The 27500-nt window shown below is 44.1% G+C and overlaps 1 protein-coding gene across 2 annotated transcripts in view; it reads right to left on the reverse strand.

Moving 5' to 3' along the window:
• Positions 1 to 27500, reverse strand: part of LOC147029063 (tetratricopeptide repeat protein 7B-like) — a 251547-nt gene that overhangs the window by 107552 nt on the left and 116495 nt on the right. For both annotated transcript variants that reach the window (XM_085879989.1, XM_085879990.1), the window contains exons 8-9: positions 23228 to 23291; positions 11253 to 11390 (exon numbers count right to left, since the gene is read on the reverse strand). In XM_085879989.1, coding sequence (XP_085736115.1) covers positions 11253 to 11390; positions 23228 to 23291 — 202 coding nt within the window. The remainder of the gene's footprint in view (positions 1 to 11252; positions 11391 to 23227; positions 23292 to 27500) is intronic.

A 27500-nucleotide genomic window follows, 5' to 3' on the forward strand; every position in this document is an offset into this window, starting at 1 on the left:
TCTTAATGAAACTGTAATCATGTGCATTTGTGGTCATTAAATTTTTTAATTTTCCATTATGAATCGCGAACTACCGGGAACCTATCTCCCTTTTTACCCTTGCTGAAGTAGAGGGTATTGCATTTGGGTAAATTTGTTACTTACGAAATCTTTAGATTTCGGAAGTAGATTGATGACTTCCATCCTCTGTGTGATTGTGTGTGTGGTTGTGTGTGTGTGTGTGTGTGTGTGTGTGTGTGTGTGTGTGTGTGTGTGTGTGTGTGTGTGTGTGTGTGTGTGTGTGTGTGTGTGTGTGTGTGTGTGTGTGTGTGTGTGTGTGTGTGTGTGTGTGTGTGTGTGTGTGTGTGCGTGTGTGTTTGTAGGCACGATAACTCGAGAACGGAATAAGCTACCAATGTCAAATTACACCAAGTGATTCAGGAGGGTGATGGCTAGTGCTGATTAGATTTTGGTCAAAATCGGTCAAAGGTCAAGGTCACAGTGAGGTCAAACATCCAAAACATGATAACTCGAGAAAAGTTACCACAGGTATTGTTGACAGAGCGTGAGTTTGGAAGATCGAGGTAAGTTTGGCGGAATTTGTGTCAATTCGTCGAGTTACGGCTGTTTTAAAAATTTGTGTTATAAAATAATATTAAATAATTCCGTAAATTCCTGTGGAGAAATGGAGTATTTTTGCTTCGGTCGACGTTACGAGTTCGTTTTAACTTCGATTTTAATTTTGTCTTCGGTTTTTGCGATCGCTTAGGACGCTTAACACTCGGTTGTCGAAATTCTGGGAAAAATCGGATGTTTTGGAGACGTTTTAAGATTGTATAAAAATATTTCACCCGCCGCGTCACGGCTCGTCACGTGGTGCAGCGCGCTCGAGCAGACGCGTCGAGTCACGTAAAGGTTTTGCGTGTGCGTGCTGACGTCATCGCGCTCGCCCCGGCGTCCTTTCGAGTTTGGGGGGGGGCGTCGAGTGTGACCTTTACGTTACGTTAATCCGCGGTAACTCGAGAATGGAAGAAGTTGATGGTTTGGTACAGAATCATCGTAGAAACTTCAGGTTTGCGTCGCTACCTTCTCGAGAGACAGCTTTTATTAGACAAGGTCAGAGGTCAAGTTGACGATTTCGTAAGTACCAATCTATGACTGCTTGTTTATTACTTACGAAATCTAAAGATTTCGTAAGTATATTGATAACTTCCGTCCTCTGTTTGTTTGTGTGCGTGTGTGTTTGTGTGTTTGCTTGTAGGCACGATAACTCGAGAACGGAAGAAGCTACCAATGTCAAATTACACCACGTGATTCAGGAGGGTGATGGCTAGTGCTGATTAGATTTTGGTCAAAATCGGTCTAAGGTCAAGGTCACAGTGAGGTCAAACATTCGATTTTTGATGGTTTGGTACAGAATCAATGTAGAAAATTCTGGTTTGCGTCGCTACCTTCTCCAGAGACAGCTTTTATTAGACAAGGTCAGAGGTCAAGTTTACGATTTCGTAAGTACCAGTCTATGACTGTTTGTTTGTTTGTCTGTTCGCACACAATGTCATGTTTTTCTCCACAACCGCTTGTCGGATTGAGACGAAATTTTCATCATTGGTGCGACCTCTCATGAAGAATGTTTTCATGATAATTGTGATGTCATAGGTCATGTGGTATGGCAGACATGTTGGAAAAACGGTTTGTAATAGATTCCTTTGTTATGATGGCATCATTCCATATGTAGAACGCTACATATGATCAGTATGAAAATTTTTGAGAGTCATCTAGGGATAAAATGGTACACAGAAAAATATTTGATGACATCATTGGTCACATGATTCAACAGCCATATTGAAAAAAAACCTTCAGAAATCTCTGAAATGGCTGAACAGAGCGAGACAAAACTTGACACATATGACGACCGGATCCATGAGGAACAAAAGGTTCACACATGACGTCATATGGTTAGGCAGCCATATTGGATTTAAGAAAAATATTAAGTAATGTTTTCTCTGGAACCACTTAATCAATTGATATTCAAATTTGTGATGAAGTAGTGATGGGAGGGAATACATCTATCTATAATTCCAGCAATGTCTGTGTCTGTGTGTGTGTGTGACCGCTGTTTCTCGACAACCACTGGTCCGATATAATTGAAACTTGCCAGATATATTGCTGGGGACCTGAGGATGTGCCGTTTCAAGGTTTGATATTAATCGGACAAGTGCTTCCCAAGTTATGGCCATTTATTTACCAAACCAATGACAAGACGCGTTGTTGCGTGGGCGTGGCCGATGGGGAAGGGAAGCTCAGCTGCGTTCCCCATTACGGGTTACAACGTACGGGCTTCCGGATAATGACGACTTCGTGTATTCTAATAATTTCTCGATTTCTTATGCGCATTTATAGATAAACACAATGCCCCAAGTTATGATCGTTTTCATATTAGACGGTGTATAAATTTCGGTAACATCAGAGTGCTGGTATGCTCCGAACCAGGAAGTAAATTTTTTTTCTCTGTCTTCTCTTCTCTTTTTGTTTTTCCTTGCCACGACATTGCGAAAAGGTAAAATACGTTAGCGCTAATTGAATAATTGCATATTAAAACTAAATTGCGAATAATCGTAACTGCGAATAATATGCGAATTTCCGGGCCACGCACGTACGGGCACGTGAGAGCGAAGAAACGGCCTGTGTGGTTGTTGTTTGTTGCTCGCGGTTTGAATATTTATTTATATTTTTTTATTTTTATTTTTTACGGGCACGTACAAGTGTTTTAAATTTCAACTTCATTAGACACATGGTCTGGCAGCTAGAATTATTTAATTTTTTGATGTGGGTTTTTTAATAAGGCTTACTTGGCTGGGCCTGGATGTGTTTGAGGGGAGAGGAGTAGCAGCTGAAATGGGATTCCTATCCAGGTTCTTCTTGATGACTTCATCTTTGCTTTTTGCTTGTTTGGGTTTCTTCTGATTACCCCAGTGCAGAACTGTACCTATTTGGTCTTCCATTTGATCTGAAATGAATTAATTTTAATCCCATTCTGAATTCAATTGAATTAAAATTAAAAATGCCATGAGTCAGGGTCAGGGATCTGATCAAAGCGGGGTTGCATCAAAGCGGGACGTCTTGGTACAAGGTCATCATTGCCAGCAGTTATGAAGTGGCAGTTCTAATTATGTCTTATTAATTACGTAACACACCAGTACACAAATGCCACACAAAATACACCACACAAAACTATACAAACACCACACAACACACTACACAAAACAAGTCCATGCGAGGGTCTGTAATCTCTGATTGCTCTTTTTCTTGTTCCCATTGAAACAATGCCCTGACATTCGGGGATTCGACATTCGCGGAATTTTTCATGAACGTATCCCCCATGAATGTAGGGGTCTTACTGTATAAACAATACACATTTACAGTAAACCCTCAAATATCACGGATTTTGACCAATCGCGAGCAACCTATTGTTTTACAATTTTGTTATTGCGTGATTTCATTTTGAGCAATCGTGGTTTTGGAGTTGAGATGGTCGCTGGAGGATGATCCAGAACTACAGGGTCTACCGGAGTGCTCAGTTCCTCAATACTGACCACAGGGTGGTTTCAGCCACTCTGACATTGCAGGTTCAATCCAGGAGAATGGCACCATCACAGCCTGGGCTGGATGTTGGCAAGCTCAAGGATGAGAGGGCAGCTGAGGAGTTTGCGAACAGGATGAGTGGGTATTTGGGGGGCCTGGCTGCTTTGGGGAATTCTGAAGAGAAGAGTTGTGGAGTGCATTCAAGACCACCATCCTTGATGTTGCCGGTGGATGTCTAGGAACTCACCGAAGGGCGAAGAATAATTTTGTCTCTCAAGGGTCAAAGTCCATTGACCAGAGTCACATGGCCAGGCTGAATGGCAGAGCTGAACTGTTCAGGAAGCTGAGACGTAAAACTGCAAGTGCGCTAAGGGTGGACAAGGAGGCCAATGTGCGAGGAACCCGAGAGGGGGTAGAGCATCACCTGTAGTCAGGTGATTCTCATCCTGCTTACAGGGGAATTCGCACGTTGCATTCCTCAAAGCCCGTCCCTTGGTGTACTGCAGTCAGAGCAGAGGTTGGTAGGCTCTTGACAGAGGAGTCCGAAGTGAAGGCCCGCTGGGACAGTTACTTTGAGCGGCTGTACCAGGCAGATCCACCAGCTGTCGAGTTGGATGTCAGCGGTGTTACAATCTCTGTTGCTGACCCTCCAATCAACTCCGATTCACCTTCGCTTGTAGAAACACAGGCTGCAGTGAACCGGTTGAAATGGGGTAAAGCTCCTGGGATCTGTGGCATCCATGAACTGCTCAAGTTTGGTGGAAATACTGCACTCATGTCATTGTATGCAGTTCTGTGTTCTGCCTGGAACACAGGCATCACCCCAACTGACTGGAAGAGTGGCCTTGTTTTCCCTCTCTGGAAAGGGAAGGGTGATCGCCAGGACTGCAACAAATACCGAGGGGTGACGCTGCTCTCAGTGCCGGGCAAGGTCTTTGCTCAGATAATCCTTGATGGGGTTCGCCACCATCTGCTTGAGCACCAGCATCCAGAGCAGTCAGGCTTTACACCAAAGAGGTCAATAAATGATGGTATCTTTGCTCTTTGGGTGCTCACCAAACATAGACAAGAGTTTCGGAAGGGGCTTCTTGCAACCTATGATGATCTCTGTAAAGCATTTGATTCAGTGAACCGGGATGCCCTCTGGAGGACTCTTGGTCTTCGTGGGTGCCACCAGAACTGATCAATCTGATGTCTGAACTATACTCTGGTACTAAGACTGCTGTGAGATGTGGTGGTACCATCTCTGACTTATTTCCAGTTGTTACTGGAGTTTGTCAGGGGTGTGTACTGGCCCCCACACTTTGCAGCACTTGTCTGGACTGGATTCTGGGGAGGATGTCAGAGAGATCAAGCTGCGGTGCATCGTTTGGGAATGTCAAGATCTCTGACCTTGATTTCGCAGATGATGCAGTCATCTTTGCGGAGACTCAAGATATCCTTTTGGGGGCCCTCGAGGTGCTGAATGACGAGTCGGAGCCGCGGGTATTACGGGTTTCCTCGGTGAAATCTAAGATCCAGTCTTTCAATGACATATTGGATGCTGCTATCTTGTCTGTACCCATTTGTGTTGAGGATGTTGAGGTCACGGAGAGATACACTTAACTTGGCAGTGATATTCACGTCTCTGCTGGCTGTGAGCCACAGGTCAATAGACATCTGGGTCGGGCCTCGGGAGTCATGGATTCACTGGATCATGGGGTGTGTCGCTGACGGTACCTGTGCGGGAGGACGAAAGTCCGAGTCTTCAGGTCCTTTGTGCTTCCAGTCTTGCTCTACGGATGTGAGACTTGGACTCTGACCAGGGATCTGAGGGCGACTCAATTATTTTGGTACCAAGTCTCTTTGGTGAATTATTGGCTATCGTTGGTCGGACTTTGTGTCTAACGAGCGGATGATGAGAGACTCTCAGATGAAATTTGTTACCTGCATCGTCCATGAGCATCAGCTGCGGCTGTATGCACGTGGCTCGTTTTCCTGATGCTGATCCAGCTCATGAGATTCTCTCAGTGAGAGAGCCTTGTGAGTGGAGGAGGCCAATGGGCTGACCACGTGCCTCGTGATTGCAGCAGGTTGATCAGCATCTCAAGAAGATGGGGATGGGCCAGGCGTCTGTCTGGGGGATGGCCATACGGAGGCCTCTGGAGTATCGGTGGAAAGTGGACGTAGCGACGCGCTGCTCTGGCGCATACTCCCATACTTGACCGGAATGGTGGTTTTTGAGCTGAGATGAGTCATTGTTTGCGTCCGCCCTGTGTGTGTACAATTATCTCCCATGATGAGCCTTGTGTTGTTTCTTGTGCATCGCTTTTAATGAGCCCAAATGTAAAGCGATGGACAAAGTTAGTTGTGCCAAAAGACAGAGAAGGTTATGATGTTGGGCAAAGAGGTGAAAATGCGGCATCTGTGGGCTGCCATTATGGGGTCAATGATTGTAAGTAGAACCTTCCCCATTGTTCTCTTCCTCATTCCTAAGCCTTCATTTTCCTTCAAACCTCATTCCCAAATATTCATAATCCTTCAAACCTCATTTCCAAGCTGTCACTTTCCGACACCTGGACTCAAACCACCATTCTCAAACCCTTATTTTCTGATAACTGGACTCGAACCTCCGTTCTCATGCTTCATTCTCAAAACACATCACCTCACCAGTGTTTTGACCGAATAAACACCACTTTAGCATTACAATGGTCATGGTTCTTCACCGTTCCAGCATCCTAATTGGATCATAAGAGGCACTCATTAAAACATGGAAACCAAGCTGAAGGCTCCAGTTCAATCACGGCTACCCACACGTTCCGTGCTCGCATGGGCTAGTTGGTGAAATTCAAGAGGATTTGACCTCCATCATGTAACATTAGTCGGGGAAGCAGCATCGGCCCACTCTGATGCTGCGAACAAGTATCCACCGCAGCTCATGGAACTAATCGAGGCAAAGGGATTTATTCCGGAGCAGGTTTTTAACAACGACAAGACGGGATTATTCTGGAAGATGATGCTACCTCGTACCTGCCTCTCCAAGCAGGAAAGATTGGCTCCAGGGTTCAAGGTAAGGTGATTAAGGGTCGTCTTACCCTTCTCCTTTTTGGAAATGCTGCAGGCGACTCAGTCATAAAGCTAATGCTGCTCTTCCAATCGTCGAATCCCCCTTCCTGCAGCACCTTCCCGCTCTTCACTCTAACAGCATCACCATGATCCCAAGCTAAGACTTGGCTTTCTATTTACGGAAGAGTAGCCTCACCCACCTCGCTGTTTTGTAATACATTCAAAGGGTAAAAGTCTTGAGTTTTTGTTTAATTTACAATGCATTTATTTTATTTTCATGTTTATTTCAATGTTAACATGCATAATACATATTTGACATGTTTATTTCAATTGTGATATGTTTATTTTTCGCTGCCGCCCACCTTCCTCTATATTTTCTCGAAGCCCAGGAAATGAACTCTCCTTTTCCCATTGGCCCATGGTTTCCATGATCACGGTTTTAACGAGAACAGAATTTTCCAGGAAACAAATATTGTCGCATCAGCGGCCCAGCTAATGCAGATCTTCTGAGCCAGAGGTCCAAAGACCTCCGCGATTGACCCAAGCACTCTTTTAATTTGCACCACGTTCTTTTGTACAAGTTACAATCCCCAAATTGATAAACCAAATTTGGCAGTTGGTCACACAAAGGCAGGAAGGCAACGAGGGAAGACATTTCCTTCCGATTAAAATGTTTTTATTAAAATGCATATGTCGATAAGGATGAACAAGATGCGATGAATAAATAAACGGAAAATATTTGGCCGTCCACAGACACAGGCAGGAATGGAAGAGGAGAAAGCACACAACATATTGTTGAAGATTCGGCGGCACTTAAGCCCCTGTCACACCTTGACGATTTAGCCAGCGTATGGCAACGTATAAAAATTGATCTAAAACGCTGGCATACGCTGAACTATTGATGTTTTTTTTCAGTTTTGGGCGTATATTAACGAGTTGAACGTATGCATAACATATTAGTAACGTACACAGAACGTTTCGATAACTTATAGATAACTTAGACCAACGAATGCTTAGCGTGTTGTCGGCGTTCACAACTTATGCCCAACTATAGTCTAACTTATGCATAGCGCGCGGCAGAGTATCGCCGGCGATCATGTGGCGTAGCCTAGTAAAAGGCTGCCGCTTGACGATTCAAATCATAACCGCACTAGACATCGAAGTGTCAACATCACCGTCATGCCGAAGAAAAAAAAAAGAAAAAAAAATACCATGGAGTCTGGAATACGAACGGGTTCCTCCTGTGAAGCCCATTTTTAAATACCAATTCCCCTAAACGCTGCCAATACGCCATTATACGGTAGCTGTAAGTTAGAAACACGTTCAGCAAGTTCTGTGGTCGTCCGGAAGACGTCAAATACGTCTACATATGTCAATATGCGTTGGAGATACGTTACACATAGGTTCAAAGTATGTTACTCATAGGGTAGAAATAAGTTTCGGGTACGCTAGACATTACCTTGACGTATTTCGACTTATGAGCAACTTACAAGTAACGTGTGTCGACGTGTGTCAACGATTGCATAACGTGCCTACAACTTATGGCCAGCATATGTGGAACGTGTGAGTCATATGCTGGCATACGTTGGAAAATTTTGAGCATGCACAAAATTTGTCGACGAGCTCGGTGTACTACGACGTATGCCAGCGTGCTTCAGCATGCTCTTAACGTATACAAAACTTACCCATAACGTATTCGACGTGTGCCAGCATCTTCGCCAATTTTTTCATACGTCGGCATAAGCTGGCTAAAACGTCAAGGTGACAGCCCCTTTAACAGCACCGCCGTCTCAGGGCTTATAACATCGGCTAGTTCGGCACAGGTCTCGGGTCACGCGCCTCGGATCGCGATACCAAAGTACACCTGGGCCTTACCAGTTGGGGAAATAGATCCCGGCTACAGACTGGGTTTGTCAGAGACCGAGCGAAGTCTGCCAGTCTGTAGCCTGCTTGGTTTTAAATACAAATTGAGCGGATTGTTCCTCGGCGCGGCACGAATCAATTAAAGGCGGCAACTTTCATACGAGTCAGCCAGATTTATTGGGGACACATCGGGGAAACACAACACAAGCAAAACATTCATGAACGTTATCATTCATCTATAACCCGCTCTTAACTCGGGAGCTACGGATGCGGGTTTTGAAGGGGGCCCAAGCGAAATAAACCTCAGACAACATGCAGATAAGACACGGAGTACTTGGTAGTGCCTCATGGACGAGAGGAAAAGTGTCGACTTGTGAGAAGCCGATGTCAACGGATTCGAGCGCCCAAGCTCGAGCATGCAGCGTGGCAAGATGGCGCTCGTACTCCTTTTCCCGGCACCGCTCGCGCATGCCGCGGCGCATCCAGCCCCCGTAAGGTCGACGGCACAAGAGCGAAAGATCTAAGGTGTGTTCCAGCTGGTTTCTCACAAGGTCCAGTATACAAATCCAGGCCTGGCCTGTTCACCATACTCGGCCAAATCTAGGTGTTGGGCTCTGCATGCTGGGTCCATGGCCGAGGAGGAACAGCCGGTCAAACCACTCTTCACAAAGCAGATCGCCGACCGACACTGCAGTTCCTCTTGGAGCAGATCGCAGACTCGACACTCGCAGTTTCTCCCTTGCCTTCTTGGGGCTCGCTCTCTGGACCACCCCCGGGGATACGTGATTGGTCCATCCTTCGAGCTTGCAGCCGCTCTCCGCCAATGGATTGCTGACACGTCTCGTTGAATGACTCTGTCAGAGCGCTGGGCGGGGGCTGGTTCGGAGGGGGGAAGGAATAAGAAGAAAGCCACCTCTCGGCACACCACCACTGTCTGAACAATGGATAGCCTGCTACACCTCCCGACACACATGTAACGTCCGATTACCAAACAACCTAGCTAAACATGCATTTAAGGGGGGATCTGGGCTAATCCTATATTTAATAACCCACTAGGGGCCCATTTCCACAACAATATATACAAGAAGAGAAATAAGCCCCGCTACTGGAACCGACAATAACGGATTTAACCAGATCCAAAGGGAGCAGGCAAGGACTGGTGCAGGCATGATCTGGTCTCTGGTGCAAGAAGACTATGGTCGAGGAGGCTGGTATGGCAAAGGGTGAAGTGCGGTTGGGGGTAGAAGAGGAGAGAATGGTGATTTGGAGGAATGGCAATGAGGGCGATGAGGAGGTGGTGATCACATCTCTCCAAATGGTCCTTCTCATCGGGATCGACATAGCAGAGAGAGCACGCATGCGCGCACAAGTTTTTAAATCCCTAGTTGGTACCACTCTCAGTTGGTCTCCAAGGAGTATTATACAAGAAAGGGGGCGAAGATCTGCCACAGTGTCTCCCCAACCATCTTCCAGGACATCCACAGCAAATAAAGAAACTTATTCCACGGTCCTTTTCAAGCCTCAGCACAAGTGCCATACCAGCTAGTGGAACTTTCAAAGCATCCATCGTGTCTTGGAAAGTACATTTATAGCGCCTGTGCAGAAGGTTTTACACAATTCTATCTTAGCCTATTCTGTTCTAAGGTTCGCAATTACCACCTCCTCAGTATGCACGTTTTACGAGACAACTTACCTCTGACAGATCACTGATACAGGCATAAATCTAAGATACTTGGGCACATGGACCAAGCTGGAGTCTGTAAAGGGAACACAAACACTTCGACCATCTCAACGCTAATCTATCCCTTGATACCCTACAAAATAGATATGATGTGTCTTTTTCCGATTTCCAAACTATAAAATAGGTAAATTTACGATTAAAAGTCGAAATCTTCTTCTTCTTCTTCAGATTGGCCGTGACATCACAGCGGGAGTCGATTGCCAGATCCGTACCATGTACGGGTTGCATTGCGGTACGATTTATCTCAAACGGCAAATAATTTTCAATCTCCCACAAATATGCCGAGTCGATGTGTCCTTGGTGGTTGTATAGTAATACAAACCGAGTTGGTTTCATGCTCCACCAATGGCCGAAAGACTAAGTTTGCCAGAAATTTGAAGAGGTTTATCTGAAATACCCGAGTGTGGATCGGGCCGAGAAAATGTTCGCTTTTGTGCTCGGAACATGTTACAAAGCACTGTTATGAAACAACAGACATGGCGAGATCTTGTGGTTATCCACCACGATTGGGAGAGGATGGCATCCCCATGATTAAGCAGAAGAAACAGCGGCTCAAAACTAACACCATCTCTACCGAGCTACCGGCGCATATACACAGACGATTTGAGCGGAAAATCAAACACCTGTTGCCAATGCCCTGCAGTTACCACAAGAGCACCTCAAAATAATTATCTATTATCAATGCAAATATCAGCAAATCAAATGAAACACTGTCTATTCATAGTGGAGAGAAAGCATGTATTTATCATCATCTACTCCTCCGAGAAGATTTGACCTTGGATGATAAAACTTTCAGGGTCCCCACTACTCCACCATCGCCCCACGGTTTTTTTCTTCTCCTTTGTGTGTGATTGGATGAGTGCGTTTCTTTTTAAACTTTCCACGGTATCTTTTTAAACTTGTGCTTTTTGGTCAATGCTCTATCCAAATGATGGAAATGACGAGCTCATCAAAAGTAACTCAGGTTGAAAGGGGAAGAAGTTGACAAGCTAAAGAAGTACACAAAGTGGGATTGCACCTCAAGAGATCCAAATTCACATACCTCAGAAAGCATTTCATATTGGCCACGCCGGCCGAGTGCAATGGCTAGCAGGTCATATATGACTGTGGCATTCTGCAGACTCAGCATGCGGTCGCTGTTGTGCTCTGGTGTACGGCTCAGCACGCCATCACGATTTGCCTGTCACAGAAGGGTTTAAAAAACAAAAAGAAAGATGTAGAAGGTATCAAAACCATTTAAATAAAAACAAACTAATTAAAGGTAGTCAGCATGGGTTTACCAAAGGGAGTTCCTGTTTCATAAATCTTTTAGAGTTCTATGAAGCAGTGTCTGATTGGGTGAATGAGGGAAAGGCAGTGGACATAACATATCTAGACTCTAAGAAGGCATTTGATAAGGTACCACATCAGAGGTTGTTAGCCAAAGTGAGGGCTTGTGGAGTGGCTGGTGAGGTCACTAATTGGATTGCAAACTGGCTTAGTAGTAGGAAGCAAAGAGTGGCTGTGAGTGGGAGGATGTCTTGCTGGGAGGATGTAAGTAGCGGGGTGTCTCAGGGATCAGTACTCGGACCATTGCTATTTATTATTCACACCAACGATTTGGATAATGCGGTAAAGAATAAGCTTTCCAAATTTGCAGATGACACAAAGCCTGGAGGTAAGGTGGATAGCAGAGGGGGTAGTGATCAGATACAGGAAAGTATTGATACTTATATAGAGTGGGTAAAAGATTGGCAGATGGAATTTAACCTGAGCAAGTGTAAGGTGTTGGGGATGGGAAAGAACAATGAAAATAGAGATTACAGGATGCAAGGAGTAATTTTGGAGCGTGTCACAGAGGGGAAGGATCTGAGGGTGGTAATAGATATGGGAGGAAAGGAGACAGCACAGTGCCAGGCAGCTATAGGTAAAGCAAATATGGTTTTAGGCTGTATTCGGAAGGGGATCATTTATACATCAAAAGAGGTGGTGTTAACATTGTACAGGAATTTAGTGAGGGCCACATCTAGAATATTGTGTGCAGTTTTGGTCACCACAACTCGGGAAGGACATAGATGCCATAGAGAGGGTTCAGCACAGGGCTACTAGATTGATTCCGGGCTGAGCTAGACTCAGCTATGAGGAGCGGCTGAAGGAGACAGGGCTTTATTCACTAGAAAGGAGGCGGTTACGATGAGATATGAGAAAGATGTTTAAGATAATGAAAGGTATAGATAAAATAAATGCAGATTAATTATTCAATAGAGTAGATGGTGATAGGACCAGGGGATATAGCCTGAGAGTAAAGAAGAGGAGAGTCAAGACAGTAGTAAGGCAGGGGACTTTCACTCAGGGAGTACATAATGCATGGAATGGCCTCCCTGGAAAGGTAGCAGCAGCAGAAAAAGTAGAAAAGTTTAAATTAGTTATGGAGATGGAGGGGGATGGGGATGTTGATAAGACTTTTTGCTAGTTTGAGTATTGATGGATGATTGTGGACGGAGTGCTGTTGGTGGGGGTCTTGTCAAGGGGGGTTGTGTGGTTGATGTGTGTTTTTAACCAAGCTCATGCCTACTCCCCAAGGGGAAGAAAAGGAAAATAAAATAAAAAAAAACAAAAATGACAAACAAACAAAAAATTAATTTCATTAATTAAAAACTTTTTTTGGCATTTTTTTCCCTTGGATCTGGTGTAGATGGGTTGGTGTGGTGTTCGCGCAGGCATGATGGGCTGAATGGCCTCCACCTGTGTTTGATTTCCTTGTTATGAAAACAACTCTTAACTGCACTATGCCCAAAGCCAGTTAATTTTAGGATGAACAAGTGTGCTAATTATCAAATGTTGAGTTGGAATAAATGTTGAAAGTCATCAATTATTTAAAATTATGAAATAAATATTTCATTTTCTGAAGGAGGAAAGTGCAAAACATCATACCCTTTAACGTGGCCTTTTCACAAATCACTACAAAGGTGTGAAACATAGCAGGAAATCCATTTCCATATTACAGAGGTCACATTGACACCTGCCAAGCATGGTGCAACTTATCCATTAAAAATATAGAGATCAGTAATAATTTACTCTTTAGCACTTTATCCAGAAGTTAAGGAACAATGATAAAATCATTCAGAACGTAGCATATAGGTCAGAAGTGCAACAGCATCTTGGCAAAGGTTTCACATGAAGCAGCATCTCAATGAGAAACTACACAATATATCAGAAGAATGACTAAACAAAAGAAGAAAGTTGGGCGATAAGAACCACCTTATTGCAATTCAGCATCAACAGATTTTCTTTAAAAAAAACCCCGTATCTTGTGCATCTTGTGTTAATCCAAGGCAATTTTGTTTGCTGATTAACGATTCGAGTGTCCAGAACTTTATGTCCAATCAGACTGAAATTTGCATACTATGCTTGTTGAAATATTCAACATATGCATTCCAATCCAGCTCAGGTACTGCAGTGGCCTAATAAGTACACTGAATCCAATAGTTTGTTGGGTCATCTTACTGCATATTCAAGTAAGATAATTGGCTTTGGATAGATTGTGTTAATGGGGGTTGAAAGCTTGTGGGTAGGGATGGGAGATAACACAAGATGATAGTGCACTGCCTGCGAGAAGCTCTAGACCACTAGAGGGAAGAGTGGGATTGAGCAACCTCAGGAAGGGGGTTCTAATAACGGGAGAAAAGAGGAACAACAGAGTTGAAGTCTTTTTTTTTTTTGTGCAGTAAGTTTGGAGTTTGAGAGTTGAACCAGGAGGTGGTTATTGAAAGAACAAGCATATCCTGGAGGTTATAAGAAGGATCGGAGACCTGAGAGAGCAGAGGAAGCGAGACTGGAAGATAGGCCATCAAAAACAAAGGCCACTTACCTGTCTGCAATGTGAGAGCAAAAAGCTTTGTGGTTTGCCATAAGTGTAGGAGAGGTCAATAATGTTGAGAGCTTTAGATTCCACAGATACCAGGAGAGATAGATGTGATGCTGGGTTCCAGTCCATTGGGAAGAGCAGTATGTCACAGAGCTGTGGAGAAAGGAGTTATAAGCTAGACGTATTTCTGATTTTTCAAGAATAACTGATCGACGGAGGATACTCAGTCTGTAGCTGGCTTTGGAAGCTAGCTTTGAGATATGGTCAGCCAAGGTGAGATCAAGGCTGATGCTGAGTCAAGACTCTCTTCCATTGGCTCACCTTGGAGATAGATTGGTGGGTAAATTTTATAATCCTTCCAGAGTGACAAGGTAAGACTGTGAGATGTGCCATGATGAAAGACATGTTCCATTTACCAGACCAGCATCTAACCAATTTCAGATCAGCAGATAATGACGCAGGTGCTGTCTGCCTGTCAGTGGGATGGGATACTGGATGACAGAAGATAGAATCATCTGCAAAAAGGAAGAGGATGTTTCAGAGCATCAGAGAGGACATTTATGTACATGAAGATCAAGACAAGGCCCAAAACACTGACCTGGGCTATCAAGCCTCCACTGAGAATGGAAACGAGAACATTCCATCAAAAGGAATGCTTTGTCTATGCAAGTGAAGGAAGTCAGAAATCCAGGTATGATGATGGCCTTGTATACGGTACAAGCAGCAATCATCGCAAACAGAGCAGAATTACAGAATATGTCGAATGACCCAGATATTTCCAGGTCCTGACCTTTATGTTGACATCTGGGGCCTTGAACTACTGCTGAGAGAGGAGCAGCATGTTCAGAGTTGACTGACCAGAATCCAAGATTCTTTTAAGAAGAGGAAAGATGTTACCAGCAATGAGGAATTCCATGGTGTTGCTTACAATTGGAAGCAAGCTCACTGGTTGTAGTTGAGAGAATGTTTTTGCACCCACGTTGTGGATGGGAGTGATGTTTACCGACTTCCAGGCAGACTCAAGAGCACAGACAGATAAGCAAGAGAGGCAGAGCAGAATTTGAGCGAATGTAACCTAGTACAATGTAACGTCCAGTACAAAAACCTAGTAACCTAACGTCCTATGTAACCTAGTACAAAAACGTCACCTAGTACAATGTAACAAAACCAATGAGCTGACACTCACACCATTGTTATTATTGTTAGGGTCCATACCCTATTCAATGCATGTGGTCTCAAAACTCATGGCAAGGAATACACTATGTGGTTTACAATTGCCTTCCCAGTAGTAGTAATCAGGACAGAAATTTGGAATTTCACAGAGAACCAGCACACAATGGCTGACTTTATGTGAAAGACACTGTGGGATTGTTAATGTCCAGCAGCAGTAAATATTACCGGATGAAACACCTGGATAAATTCCACTCGACACCACCAGAGTGAACACAAGAGCGACAGCTTACAGTCGAGTCAAGAATCAAACCCAGACCAAGTTCAAAGGCGAGTACACTACCTCTTTGCTATCCCTGTCAGCCTGAAATGCACTATAATAAATGTGAAAGCTCGACATCACATGAAGGCATTGAAAAATAGAACAGCACTCAGAAGAGCACATAGTCTCACCTCGCATGTTCATTCCAAACAAAAAAAATACCATTGTTAACTGATCACGTTACTTTTATGGCCCACTACTATTATGACCCATATACCCATATCATCCCTGCACCTATTATGTCGCATAGTTTCTTGGCATGGGTTACGAACGTCGTAAATTTAATTCTTCCTCACATTCGGTCATCGATCAGATATAAGTAGTTTCAGATTTTTCAGATAAAGATATAAAATTCAACCAACTATGCTGGAATACCACTTCACCGATGACATCATCGTTATCAGCCTATATACCCTATGATAAGTTGAAGACACATGCGAAGTTTCAATTTTTTTCCACTGAGCAGTTTCAGAGAAAATGCCCAATTTATTTTTCCTTTTATCCAATATGGCTGCCATACGATGTGAGCTTTGACATCAGAGTTAGCAATGAAATATTCTTCCTTTGTTTAAAGTTTTGCATCATTAGGACAAGTGGTTGCAGAGAGAAACATTTTTAAAGCGAAACTATATAGAAGACAGACGCGGGGAGACAGACACGGACACAGACACAGACCTCTTTGGGGCGAGACGAACAAACAGTCCGTCAGTGTGAAATGTGAAGATCAGCAATTCGATGAATATTGCTTTGGAGCCATTTATTTATTAGATCCATTTATTAAATATTAGCTTTATTTATTAAAAAAATTGGTGTTGACAATTTCTTGCATGTTAAATTCTGGTGTTTAAAACTAAACTTTAACAATACAACGAATCACTTCCTTTTTCATGGTTGAGAAGAAGGCGACTCGACCAAACCGTCGAACGCACCTTCACTTGAGCAAGAGTCAGATGTACGACAATTTCTTGGTGATATTGTAAGAAATAAGGAAACAACATCAAAGGCTTTAGGGAAATTGCAGGCAGTTTGTTCAGCGAGTAGAAAATGCACTTGTGTTGATTATTGGTTAAAACGTTGAAGCGAAAAGCTATTCACGACTTAGCACTAATGCCACCTCCTCTCATGGCTCACTGACTTCCTCCACTCCTGAATTCAGCTTGTTTCTATTTAATGGGATCCTCCTATCTCCTCTTCCGATTAAGGCTGGAGTGCCACAAGGCAGTGTCTTGGGCCCAGTCTTGTTCCTCATCTTCATCAATGATCTTTCTGATTCCTTGAAAAATCATGTTTGCATCGAAATATTGTGTCCAAAACCCATCGCTTTATGTACCCACCTTACCCAGTCACACCCAACTATCCCTGAACTCTGTGTCCTTTTCTTCTGACAAAGTGGAGAGTTTGCTGTCAAACCTCGACTCAGATTCTGCAACCGGTCCAGACGGCATCAGCCCACGTGTCCTAAAAACCTACTCCTCTGCTCTTGCTCACCCTCTCTCTGTTCGACTCACCCTCTCATTTGCTCAAGGTCATCTCCCATCTGCTTGGAAATCAGCAAAGATTACTGCCCTGCATAAAAAAGATGCAAAAACAGATCCCTGCAACAACAGACCAAAACAGCCTTCTCCCAATCAACAGCAAGGTTATGGAATCCATAATCGCTTCAGTCATTAAATCCTTCCTCTTCTCCAACGGATTGATAAATGATCATCAATTTGGTTTCAGATCAGGTCACTCTACCCTGAATATGCTGCTTCTGCTCTCCCAACAACGGATGGAGGTACTCAATTCCAGACATGAAATCAGAGCCATATCCCGAGAGATATCGCGTGCTTTTGACACGGTCTGGCACCCTGCCCTACTCACCAAACTCTCTTCCCATGGTATCCAAGGCCATCTCCACTCATGGCTGGCAGACTTCCTCTCCTATCACAGCCAACGTGTGGCCCTAAATGGAGTTCTCTCATCCTCTCTTCCTGTCCAGACTGGAGTTCCTCAAGGTAGCGTTATGGGCCCTGTTCTTTTTCTGGTCTTCATCAATGATCTCTCCGACTCTGGAAAATCCTCTTCATCTCTTTGCTGATGATTACACCCTCCATCATATAATTTCTCATCCTTCAGACAGGCAGGAAGCAGCCTCTTCCCTCTCTGCAGACCTTAATAGAATCAGGAGCTAGTCCAACACTTGGAATAAGTCTTTCAACCCAAACAAATCCCACACACCCAATCTCTCCAGAAGGACCATCTGGCAAACCCTCCCATGTACTTCCTTAACAAACCACTTGAAGAGGTTAAATCACTCAAACTTTTGAGCCTCACCATCAGCCACAATCATTCTTGGGCACACCAAATTTCCAAGATGGCTTCCAAAGCTAGTCACCAACTGGGCATCCTTCATTATGTAAGGTCTTTCCTTGGTCAGTCTGAAGTTTTGGCAACTTGCACACCAGCCGATTGCAAGGAGAACTTCAAGGGACTCTTGGGCAAAGTTTCAGTGAGATTGAGGCAAATTGCCAAGGATTTGCAACAACAAATGACCTCATTGTAAGGCTGGCTTGAATTTACAATGCAATTTTGTAAGCATTTTGTCATTTTCGTCAATATCTGCTAATTATATTTAGAAAGCAATAAAAAATGGAGAAAAAAAAAAAAACAGCTTGCAATACCTTTCAAATTGTTACAGGAACCTCATGTATACTAACAGTCTTATATAATGTTACATGGAACGAGTGGAGGGTGGGGGAGATCCACAGTTAGATTGTGGAAAGTGGAGTATGGTCTGTGTGTTTTGAGGTGGTTAGTTTGCGATGTAACAGGGACTTGTCAGATTAAGTCATTTATTACACTTGATGCTGAGGAGGCAGCGTATGTTAATTTAGAGACAGGGTAGACAGATGAAGGGGAACAAATTTTTTCTTATTATCTGTTGCATGAGATTTTTCGACTTATTCTATGTATTTTTTCAACGCTGATTTTAAATCTGAAATCGGTTTCCTCCACATGCTCTCGTTTTCATGCAATTTGAAACTTGCGATTTTCGCAAAAAATGACACCCATTGCAATTTGCACTTGGGATAACTTGAGAACTCGGGGTGCGATTTCGGACTTTAGTAGAAATATACGATGCCTAAACTGCTAAATAACTAAAGACCGTATTCGTTTTGCTGCTAACGATTTGCTCACAATTTATTTGACATCAATTTTCTTTATCTTTATTGATATTTATTTATCTTTATTGATATATATTATTGAACTTTATGTTTTTCTTTGTTTCAGATCAGATCATGGCTTCTTCAACAAGACATAAATGTGTAAATAATCCTGATGTATTCTGTTATGTATGTGGCTGCTACACACTACTTCGTCAAAAGCGCAATACAACATCGTTTGTAAGGCGTGCCTATAAAGCCTATTTTGATGTTCCCCTTGGCGACCAAGACAAGAAATGGGCTCCTCATATTGTATGTCATAATTGTGAGGAAATGCTTCGTGACTGGACAAAAGGAAAAGGAAAGGGTCTGCCTTTTGGAGTTCCCATGGTTTTGCGAGAACCCAAGGACCACGTAACTGACTGCTATTTTTGCCTCGTCAACACAAAGGGTGTTGGCAAGAGAAACCGGCAAAAGATCTCCTATCCCTGTATTCCCTCAGCAATTCGACCTACTCCGCACTCTGAGGAACTTCCTGTTCCAGTCTTTAATGTTTTTTTTCTTTCTGAAGATGAAGGCAGTGAACATGATCAGCAAGAGCACGAGGGTCGTGATGACGGGCTTCATGATGGTTTCAGAATCCGAAGCCTCCTCATCTGATACCAAACAGTCATCAGCCCCTCAGCAGTTTAGCCAACTGGAATTGAATGACTTAGTGCGTGATTTGGGGCTCTCCGAGAAAGCAGCTGAGGTATTAGCCTCCAGGCTGCAAGGAAAAAATCTACTTGACCACTCTGCAAATGTTTCATATTTCCGAAAGCGGGACCAGATATTTGTCACCTTTTTCTCAGGAGACAAGCAGTTTGTTTACTGCCACGATATCCCAGGTCTTCTCAGGCAATTAGGTGTTACTTCGTATAATCCAACAGAATGGCGATTATTTCTGGATACCTCTAAGCGCAGCCTCAAGTGTATTCTCTTGCACAATGGCAATGTTTATGGAGCAGTTCCAGTTGGTCACTCAGTGCATTTGCGAGAAGAACATAATGACATAAAAATGGTCATTGACTAACTCAAATATCATGAGCACAACTGGATCATTTGTGTGGACCTGAAAATGGTCAACCTTCTCCTTGGTCAACAGAAAGGCTTCACAAAGTTTCCATGCCATCTCTGCATCTGGGACAGCCGAGCTCGAGAGAAACACTGGATCCAGAAAGAGTGGCCAATCCGTGAAACTCTGGAAGCAGGCATGCCAAACATTGTGAATGACCCAATCGTCAGCCGAGAGATTTTCCTCCACTCCATATCAAGCTCGGCTTGATGAAACAGTACGTGAAGGCATTGAGTACTGATGGTGAATGTTTTCAACATATAGTTTCTGTTTTTCCTGCTTTGTCTTTCGAGAAGATCAAAGCAGGTGTGTTCGATGGACCTCAAATTCGTGCCCTTGTACGCGATGAGGAATTTGTAAGGAAGATGAATGACAAGGAGAAGACAGCGTGGCTGTCTTTCGTCGCAGTTATACAAAACTTTATTGGTAACAAAAAGGCAGATAACTGAGTTTCTGGTTACTAGAATGCTGTTGGCTTTTCACGATCTTGGGTGCAACATGTGTCAAGCTCCATTTCCTGAATAGTCACATTGATCAATTCCCTGAGAACCTTGGGGCTTTAAGTGAGGAACAGGGAGAGCGCTTCCATCAGGACCTCATGACGATGGAAGAGCGCTCCCAAGGGCGATGGGACAAAAATATGATGGCAGACTACTGCTGGAGCATCAAACGAGATTGCCCTGTGGAAGTCCACAAACGCAAGAGCTACAAGCGCAAATTCTTGCCTGAATAGGACCTGTTTGAACTTTGCATTCCATCCTTATCAATTGTTCCGAATCACCTATCGTCTTTATGTCGAAATATATGTTAATTTAAATTTGCTTTTAATTCATATGTAACTTACCAAAAAATGTTGAATTGCAAAATATATGTTTAATATAAATTTGCTTTTAAATCAAATTGTAACTTACCAAATAAATGTTGATAATGGTGGATTGCAAAAAATCTAGAGCTTACAGAGAGAAACTAACTTCAGATTTGAATTCAGCACAGTCAAATTAGGTAAGATCAAGTGCTGGTATCAATGCAACAAAAACTTTGTTCCCCAGTGTTATGAATGCGTAATTATAACTTGTTTGTAAGTGGGGCTAGGTGAGGACTTCCCACTGCAGAGGCACACGTCACGTGTACAAAAAGGCACATTACGATCTCTCTCACTAGTTTCTGCCAGCCATGGTGATGTGGTGGGCCACAGAGCCCCGAAGAAAAAAAAAATTCATTTTGATTGGGGCCACCCAAGGGCAGGACACCCCAGAGAAAGACTACACCAAGGAGAAGAGAGTCCACCAGGAGAGTCTCATGTGAAAAGGACGACGGAGACCCTCTTGGAGGAGTAGCCTCATGTAGAAGGAGCACAAACAAGTGGTTGATTGAGTTTTGGGAGGAGGCATTGATTGTGGCTTTGTCTCTGTGGAATTGACCCAAGCTGGGATCACCCTATGGTTTGGAGGATCTGAAGGAAGAATACGGAGAGCAGACCAGGAGGCCTCGGTCTAAAAAGGACGAAGGGGGGCACGAGGCATGGTTGAGGAGCTACTCATCGCTCGCCCTGCTCGTTGCCGATTTACTTTGTCTTTGGACACCATCATTACTGGCTCTCGTCTCCCTCCTGGTTTCTAAAGCGGACTGCATCGAGTCCTGCATCCACCCTGTGCATTGTGCAGATAAGGGGAAGACCCACCTGCATTATTGTGTTGTGACACTACATGGCCAAAAGTATGTTGACACGTGCTCGTCCAACATCTCATTCCAAAATCAGGGACATTAATATGGAGTTGGTCCCCCCCCCCCTTTGCTGCTGTAATAGCCTCCACTCTTCTGGGAAGGCTTTCCACTTGATGTTGGAACATTACTGCGGGGATTGGATTCCATTCAGCCACAAGAACATTCATGAGGTCAGGCACTGATGTTGGGCGATTCGGTCTGGCTCGCAGTTGGGGTTCCAATTCATCCAAAAGGTGTTCGATGGGTTTGAGGTCAGGGCTCTGTGCAGGCCAGTCAAGTTCTTCCACACCGATCTCGACGAACCATTTCTGTATGGACCTTGCTTTGTGCACGGGGGCACTGTCATGCTTAAACAGGAAAGGGCCTTCCCCAAACTGTTGCTACAAAGTTGGAAGCACAGAATCGTCTAGAATGTCATAGCATGCTGTCGCGTTAAGATTTCCCTTCACTGGAACTGAAGGGCTGAGCCCGAACCATGAAAAACAACTCCAGACCTCCACCAAACTTCATAGTTGGCACTATACATTCGGGGCAGGTAGCTTTCCCCTGGCATCCGCCAAACCCAGATTCGTCCGTCAGACTGCCAGATGGTGAAGCGTGATTCATCACTCCAGAGAACACGTTTCCACTGCTCCAGAGTCCAATGGCAGTGAGCTTTACACCACTCCAGCTGACACTTGGCATTGCACATGGTGATCTTTGGCGTGTGTGCGGCTGCTCAGCCATGAAAACCCATATCATGAAGCTCTTGACAAAGTGTTTGTGCTGACGTTGCTTCCACAGGCAGTTTGGAACTTTTGGAAGCGAAGATTGGAAGCATGTTGCAACCGACAACAGACAATTTTTTCGCGATATGCGCTTCAGCACTCGGAGGTCCCATTCTGTGAGCTTGTGTGGCCTACTACTTCATGGCTAAGCTGTTGTTGCCAGAGATGTTTCCACTTCACAATAACAGCACTTACAGTTGATCGGGCAGCTCCAGCAGGGCAGAAATTTGATAAACTGACTTGATGTAAAGGTGGCATCCCATGATGGTGCCACGTTGAAAGTCACTGAACTCTTCAGTACGGCCCATTCTACTGCCAATGTTTGTCTATGGAGATTGCATGGCTGTTCGCTTGATTTTATACACCTGTCAGCAATGGATGTGGCTGAAATAGCTGAATCCACTAATTCGAAGGGGTGTCCACATATTTTTGGCCATGTAGTGTATACAAGTGTGATCTGTGGTGCACAGTGGGTTAGGTTTTGCATTTTATTTCCCACCATTGTAGATAAGTTAGGGTTAGCGCCTTTTGCCTCTCTTAGTTTGTTCCATTTATGATAGCTTCTTGTCGACCCTTTTCATTATAAAATAAATCCTTTAAAAGGTAAGAAGAGACAGGGTATACAGATGAATATTTCAACCATCTACTTTCTGTGCTTGGCGTAGATTATGGCTCATTTGGGCGACCTTGGGGAATGGTAAAGTAGAGTTATACTGAATGCAGTGCATTAAAAGTCGCTTGGACCATCCCTTGGAACGAAAGGTCCCAGCTCGGAGGAATCCCGTGTTAACGGTTACTTGGACACGACAATAATTTGACGTTGAAACAGGCTGTTATCAATGACTGAAAATAATTACATCATTCAGAGTTTTAGTTGGTGATTACTTTAATTGCTTTGTGACTCCATCACAACTGGAAAATCTTACCATGGACTCACTGATGAGCAATAACAACAATGCTTCTTCTGTGTTGTCCTGTGGACAGTATAAGCTGCAACACACACACACATTGAAGGGAGAAGGAAGAAAGGATTAGTGCTTTGAGAGCAAGAAAATAAACTACCCAAAGATAATGCACGCTAATTGAAAATTGCAAATCAACCAGGATTAATGACTTATGACTTAAAACACTGTCATCACCAAAAGACACAATGAATTAAAAGATTAAATAAACGATGACGACTTTCTCTCATGCAATGAAATAGCACATGCCACCTGCAGCTGTACTATCCATCCTCTTGACTCGAGAGTCTGGTACAATGAATCCTGTTAAGAAGTGGTTGTGGTTATAAGCAGTTTGCTTTCTCGACATGGAAGGATAACCATATTGAGGGCAACTTTCGGTCATTTTGTGAGGCACACAAGCATGTTTATCTTTAGGCATGGCAGAAAACACCATTTTGCAAATCTCAAGGCTGAAGTCTCCAACCAGTCTCCTTCCTCAAAGTCATGGTAGCACCTTGTCAAGTCTGTCTGGTGTATGCTCCCCCTCCATCCCCTCCCTCATGTCAAAGAGCATTACTGCAAACTCTGCCCAAGATAAGGCAGGATATCTAAACTCTGTGTTTGCCTCCAAATCTCATGAACCCAACCCATCCAGTTATGTCCCCGTCCTACGCCCTCAAACCCAATGTCTACTGGATTTTGTGTCCTCACCCGAGTAGGTCGAAAAAGTTCTGTCCAGCCGAGACAGCGGGCCCAAGTGGTATCACTGCCCATGTTCTCAAATCCTGTTCTGCCATTATTGCTTCCCCTTTGTCTGCACGATTCAAACTATCCTTTTCTTTTGGCCACCTTCCATCTGCCTGGAAGTCAACAAACATCGGTCCCATCTCAGAAAAGGGTGCAAAACCAGATGTTATCAACTGCAGAGCAGTGAGCTTACTTCCAATTACAAACAATGTCATGGATGCCATCATTGCTGCAAATGTAAAGTCTTTCTTGTTTTTGAACAGCCTGAACTCTGTCCATCAGTTTGGATTCTATCTCAGTAACTCAACTCTGGACGTGCTGCTGCCCCTCTCTCTGCAATGATTGGTGGCCATACATCTCTATGAAGAGGTCAAGACTGTCTTCTTGGACATATATCAGGCATTCGACAGTCTGGCATCTTGCTTTTATTGCCAAGCTCCTGGGGCATGCCAGCCACCTTCATTCCTGGATTTCTGACTTGTTCCACTCATGCAGTCAATCCTCGTCCTTCACATGCAGCACAAGGCTGTGGGTAGCATCATTGGCTGAGGGCATGGCTGTACCGCCGGTGCAATGCCCCTATTACTAGTGCACAGGTACTCATTTCGCCAACCTTGGAAGGATGACAGGCTGAGTCAACCCCACCTGGTGTTAATTCAATGGCTGACAGGAGCTCAAACTCAGGACCTTTAGATGCCAAGCCAGCATCCTCACTGCTAAGCCAACACCAGACTTATGCAGTCAATGCGTTACTGTCAATGGAGTCCTCTCCTCTCCTAGTGGAGACTGCAATTTCCCAAGGAAGTTTTGGGCCCAGTCTTTTTCCTCATGTATACAAATGACCTCTCTGATGCTCTTGAAAAACCTCTCTTCCTTTTCGCAGATGATTACACATTGTGTTATCCAATACCCCCATCCCACTGTGAGACAAACTGTTGCTGCATCACTCTCTGCCGATTTGGAATTGATTAGATGCTGATCTGATAAATGGAACATGTCTTTCAATCCTTGAAAAAAAACTCTTCCTGTCATACCGGAAAGATTGTCAAATTAACTCTCCAATCTACTTCCATGGTCGACCACCGGAAGAGGTTCAGTCTCTTGAACTTCTTGGCCTCACCATCAGCCATGACCTTACTCCAAATCTCATGAACTCATGATCTCATGAAATCTCATTGGGCTGACCACATAGCAAAGCTGGCCTCCAAAGCCATCCGCAGACTGGGCATCCTCAATCAGCTCAATTCTTTCCTTGGAAAATCAGAGCCTTCGTCCTTTATCCCACTGTCTAAAAGACCTTTGTCCATAGCTCAATGGAGCATTGATCTCTCCAATGGACTGGAGCTGCAGCCTCATACCCGTCTCTCCTAGATTCAGTGGAATCGAAAGCTCTCAACATTATTGGACTTTCCTATGATGAGGCCAAAGCACCACATCTATTGTTCTCACTTTGGAGGCAGGTCGTTTGTCTCTTTGTATTTTTTTTTAGGGTATCTTCTCTGATATTGCTACATATCCTCCAACCCTCCCCAGCATCTCTAGGATGCACGCATTCTTCCATCAACCTCCCTCTGGTTAAACCTCCATAATCCAGCCTGACTGCACATCTCAACTGCTTTGTTGCTGGCTTCTCTTGTCGATGGAACCACCTTCATGAGGTCATTCGCTACTCTTCCCTCCAGGGCTTCATGTAGGCAGTGCACAAGTAGGCAGTTCTCCCAATCCCTCCCTTATCCCTCCTCCCCTATGGCCCTGCCTGCTCTCATGGTCTCCCCTCTGCCTCAAAGCTATCCTCTTACCCCTCCCTCACAAATCAATCGCCTCCTCCCTCTTCAATGCAAACTTCTCTCTTCCCCCCTCACCTTTCTTCCTCAATTCTTCCCCCTCAATTCTGCCCCCCTCACCCATCACTTTCAAATCTTGCCCCTCACTGCCCCTTCTCAATGCTGCTCCACTTCACATCTACAAAGCTGCCGCCTTTCCCCAGCCTCTCTCTTCCAACTCATTCCTCCACTTCCTCCAGTCTCTCACTTCCCTTTGCTGCCTCTCTTTTGGCTCCTCACTACTCATCCCTTCACCACCTCACACTTTGTCCAGCTCCTCAATCTGACCCTCTACCCTAGCTCTTCTCCAATCTGTCATCAACGATCACTCCTTCCACCTCTCCTCCCTCACATGACACTCCCCTTCCCCTCAACTGCACTCAAAGCCTCTTCCCTCCTTCTACCTTAACAGTGTGGGCCTCAAACATCCGGGGCCTTCGCTCAAACCTGACAAATCTTTCCATACAGGTTGCCACTGACAAACCAGACATAATCTGCCTCACAGAAACTTTCCTCCTTCAAGATGTCTTTGACTCCTTAGTTTCTCTCCTTGGTTACTCCCTCGTCTGATGATAGACCTGAGCCTCATCCTGGTGGCAGAGCTGCTCTCTTTTTCAAAAACTTTAATTCTTACTCTCCATGCACTGCCCTCACTCCTTCACACCCTCAGAAATACCTCTGGCTATGGCTTCACCTCCACTTCCACCTCTTGTTTATCTGTGTGTTGTACCGTCCACCAAACAGTTGTTGAAGAATCCTCAATCCCTCCTGTACATTTGAGTCATTTCTTAAAAACAAACCGAAACAAACGAACACATCGACATGGAGAATTCAGAGGAATTTCAATAAGCAACACAGTCTTCCTCTGATTCTGCCATACATGGACTTTGAGTTTTTATGCAATATGCAGGAGAAAAAAAAAAGGGGGGGGGGAGATGATGAGAATATCTGATCATCCTTGAAATAGAATGGCACCATGGTTGATGTTTTGGGGTTCCGGGGAGGGATCACTCATAGCCTTGTCGCAGCAGCCATCTGGAGGTGAGCATCATTTCAAAGAGCTGGGGAATATTTATGACCTGAAGGTTGATAGGAGTTCTGGACATTATCTTCACACACATTCCATTTAAGCTAGACTCCTGCTTCCAGCCAAACTTTCAGACACCAATATATAATTATTTATACAAGAATCCCTTTATAAGCTAAATCGATTATTCTATTCCACTGAATAAAGATTGAAGATTATTTGGAAGGTCAATCTGTTTTGGGGAATTAGGGATATTTTACTTTTCAGACTGTTACCTTCCAATACAGTCAAGAGATTATAAGGTCGTTTAAAATATATATGTTCAAGCACAAAGATGTTATCATTATGTTGTATTTGAGTACATTTCCCATTAAAGGGTTATAACAATACATTGGCTTTTTGCAAAAAAAAATTTACTTTTTAAATTTAATTCTCAATCAAGTGTAATTAGTGACATTTTTATTTTATATATTTTTATCACCCTTAAACCCATTGTGCTAACTTTAGAGACATTTGCATCCACACAGTGATGACTCCATTTACATCTAGCTCGCCGAAAACATGGACCAACTTCGATGCACTCATCCCAACTCTCTCTCTTCCTCATATGTGGTGACTTCAATTGCCATCATGCTAGTTGGCTGGGTGTGGGTACCTC

The sequence above is a fragment of the Eptatretus burgeri genome, chromosome 4 (assembly GCF_056783735.1).
Source record: "Eptatretus burgeri isolate ZD-2024b chromosome 4, Ebu_testis_v1, whole genome shotgun sequence".
NCBI lineage: Eukaryota > Metazoa > Chordata > Myxini > Myxiniformes > Myxinidae > Eptatretus > Eptatretus burgeri.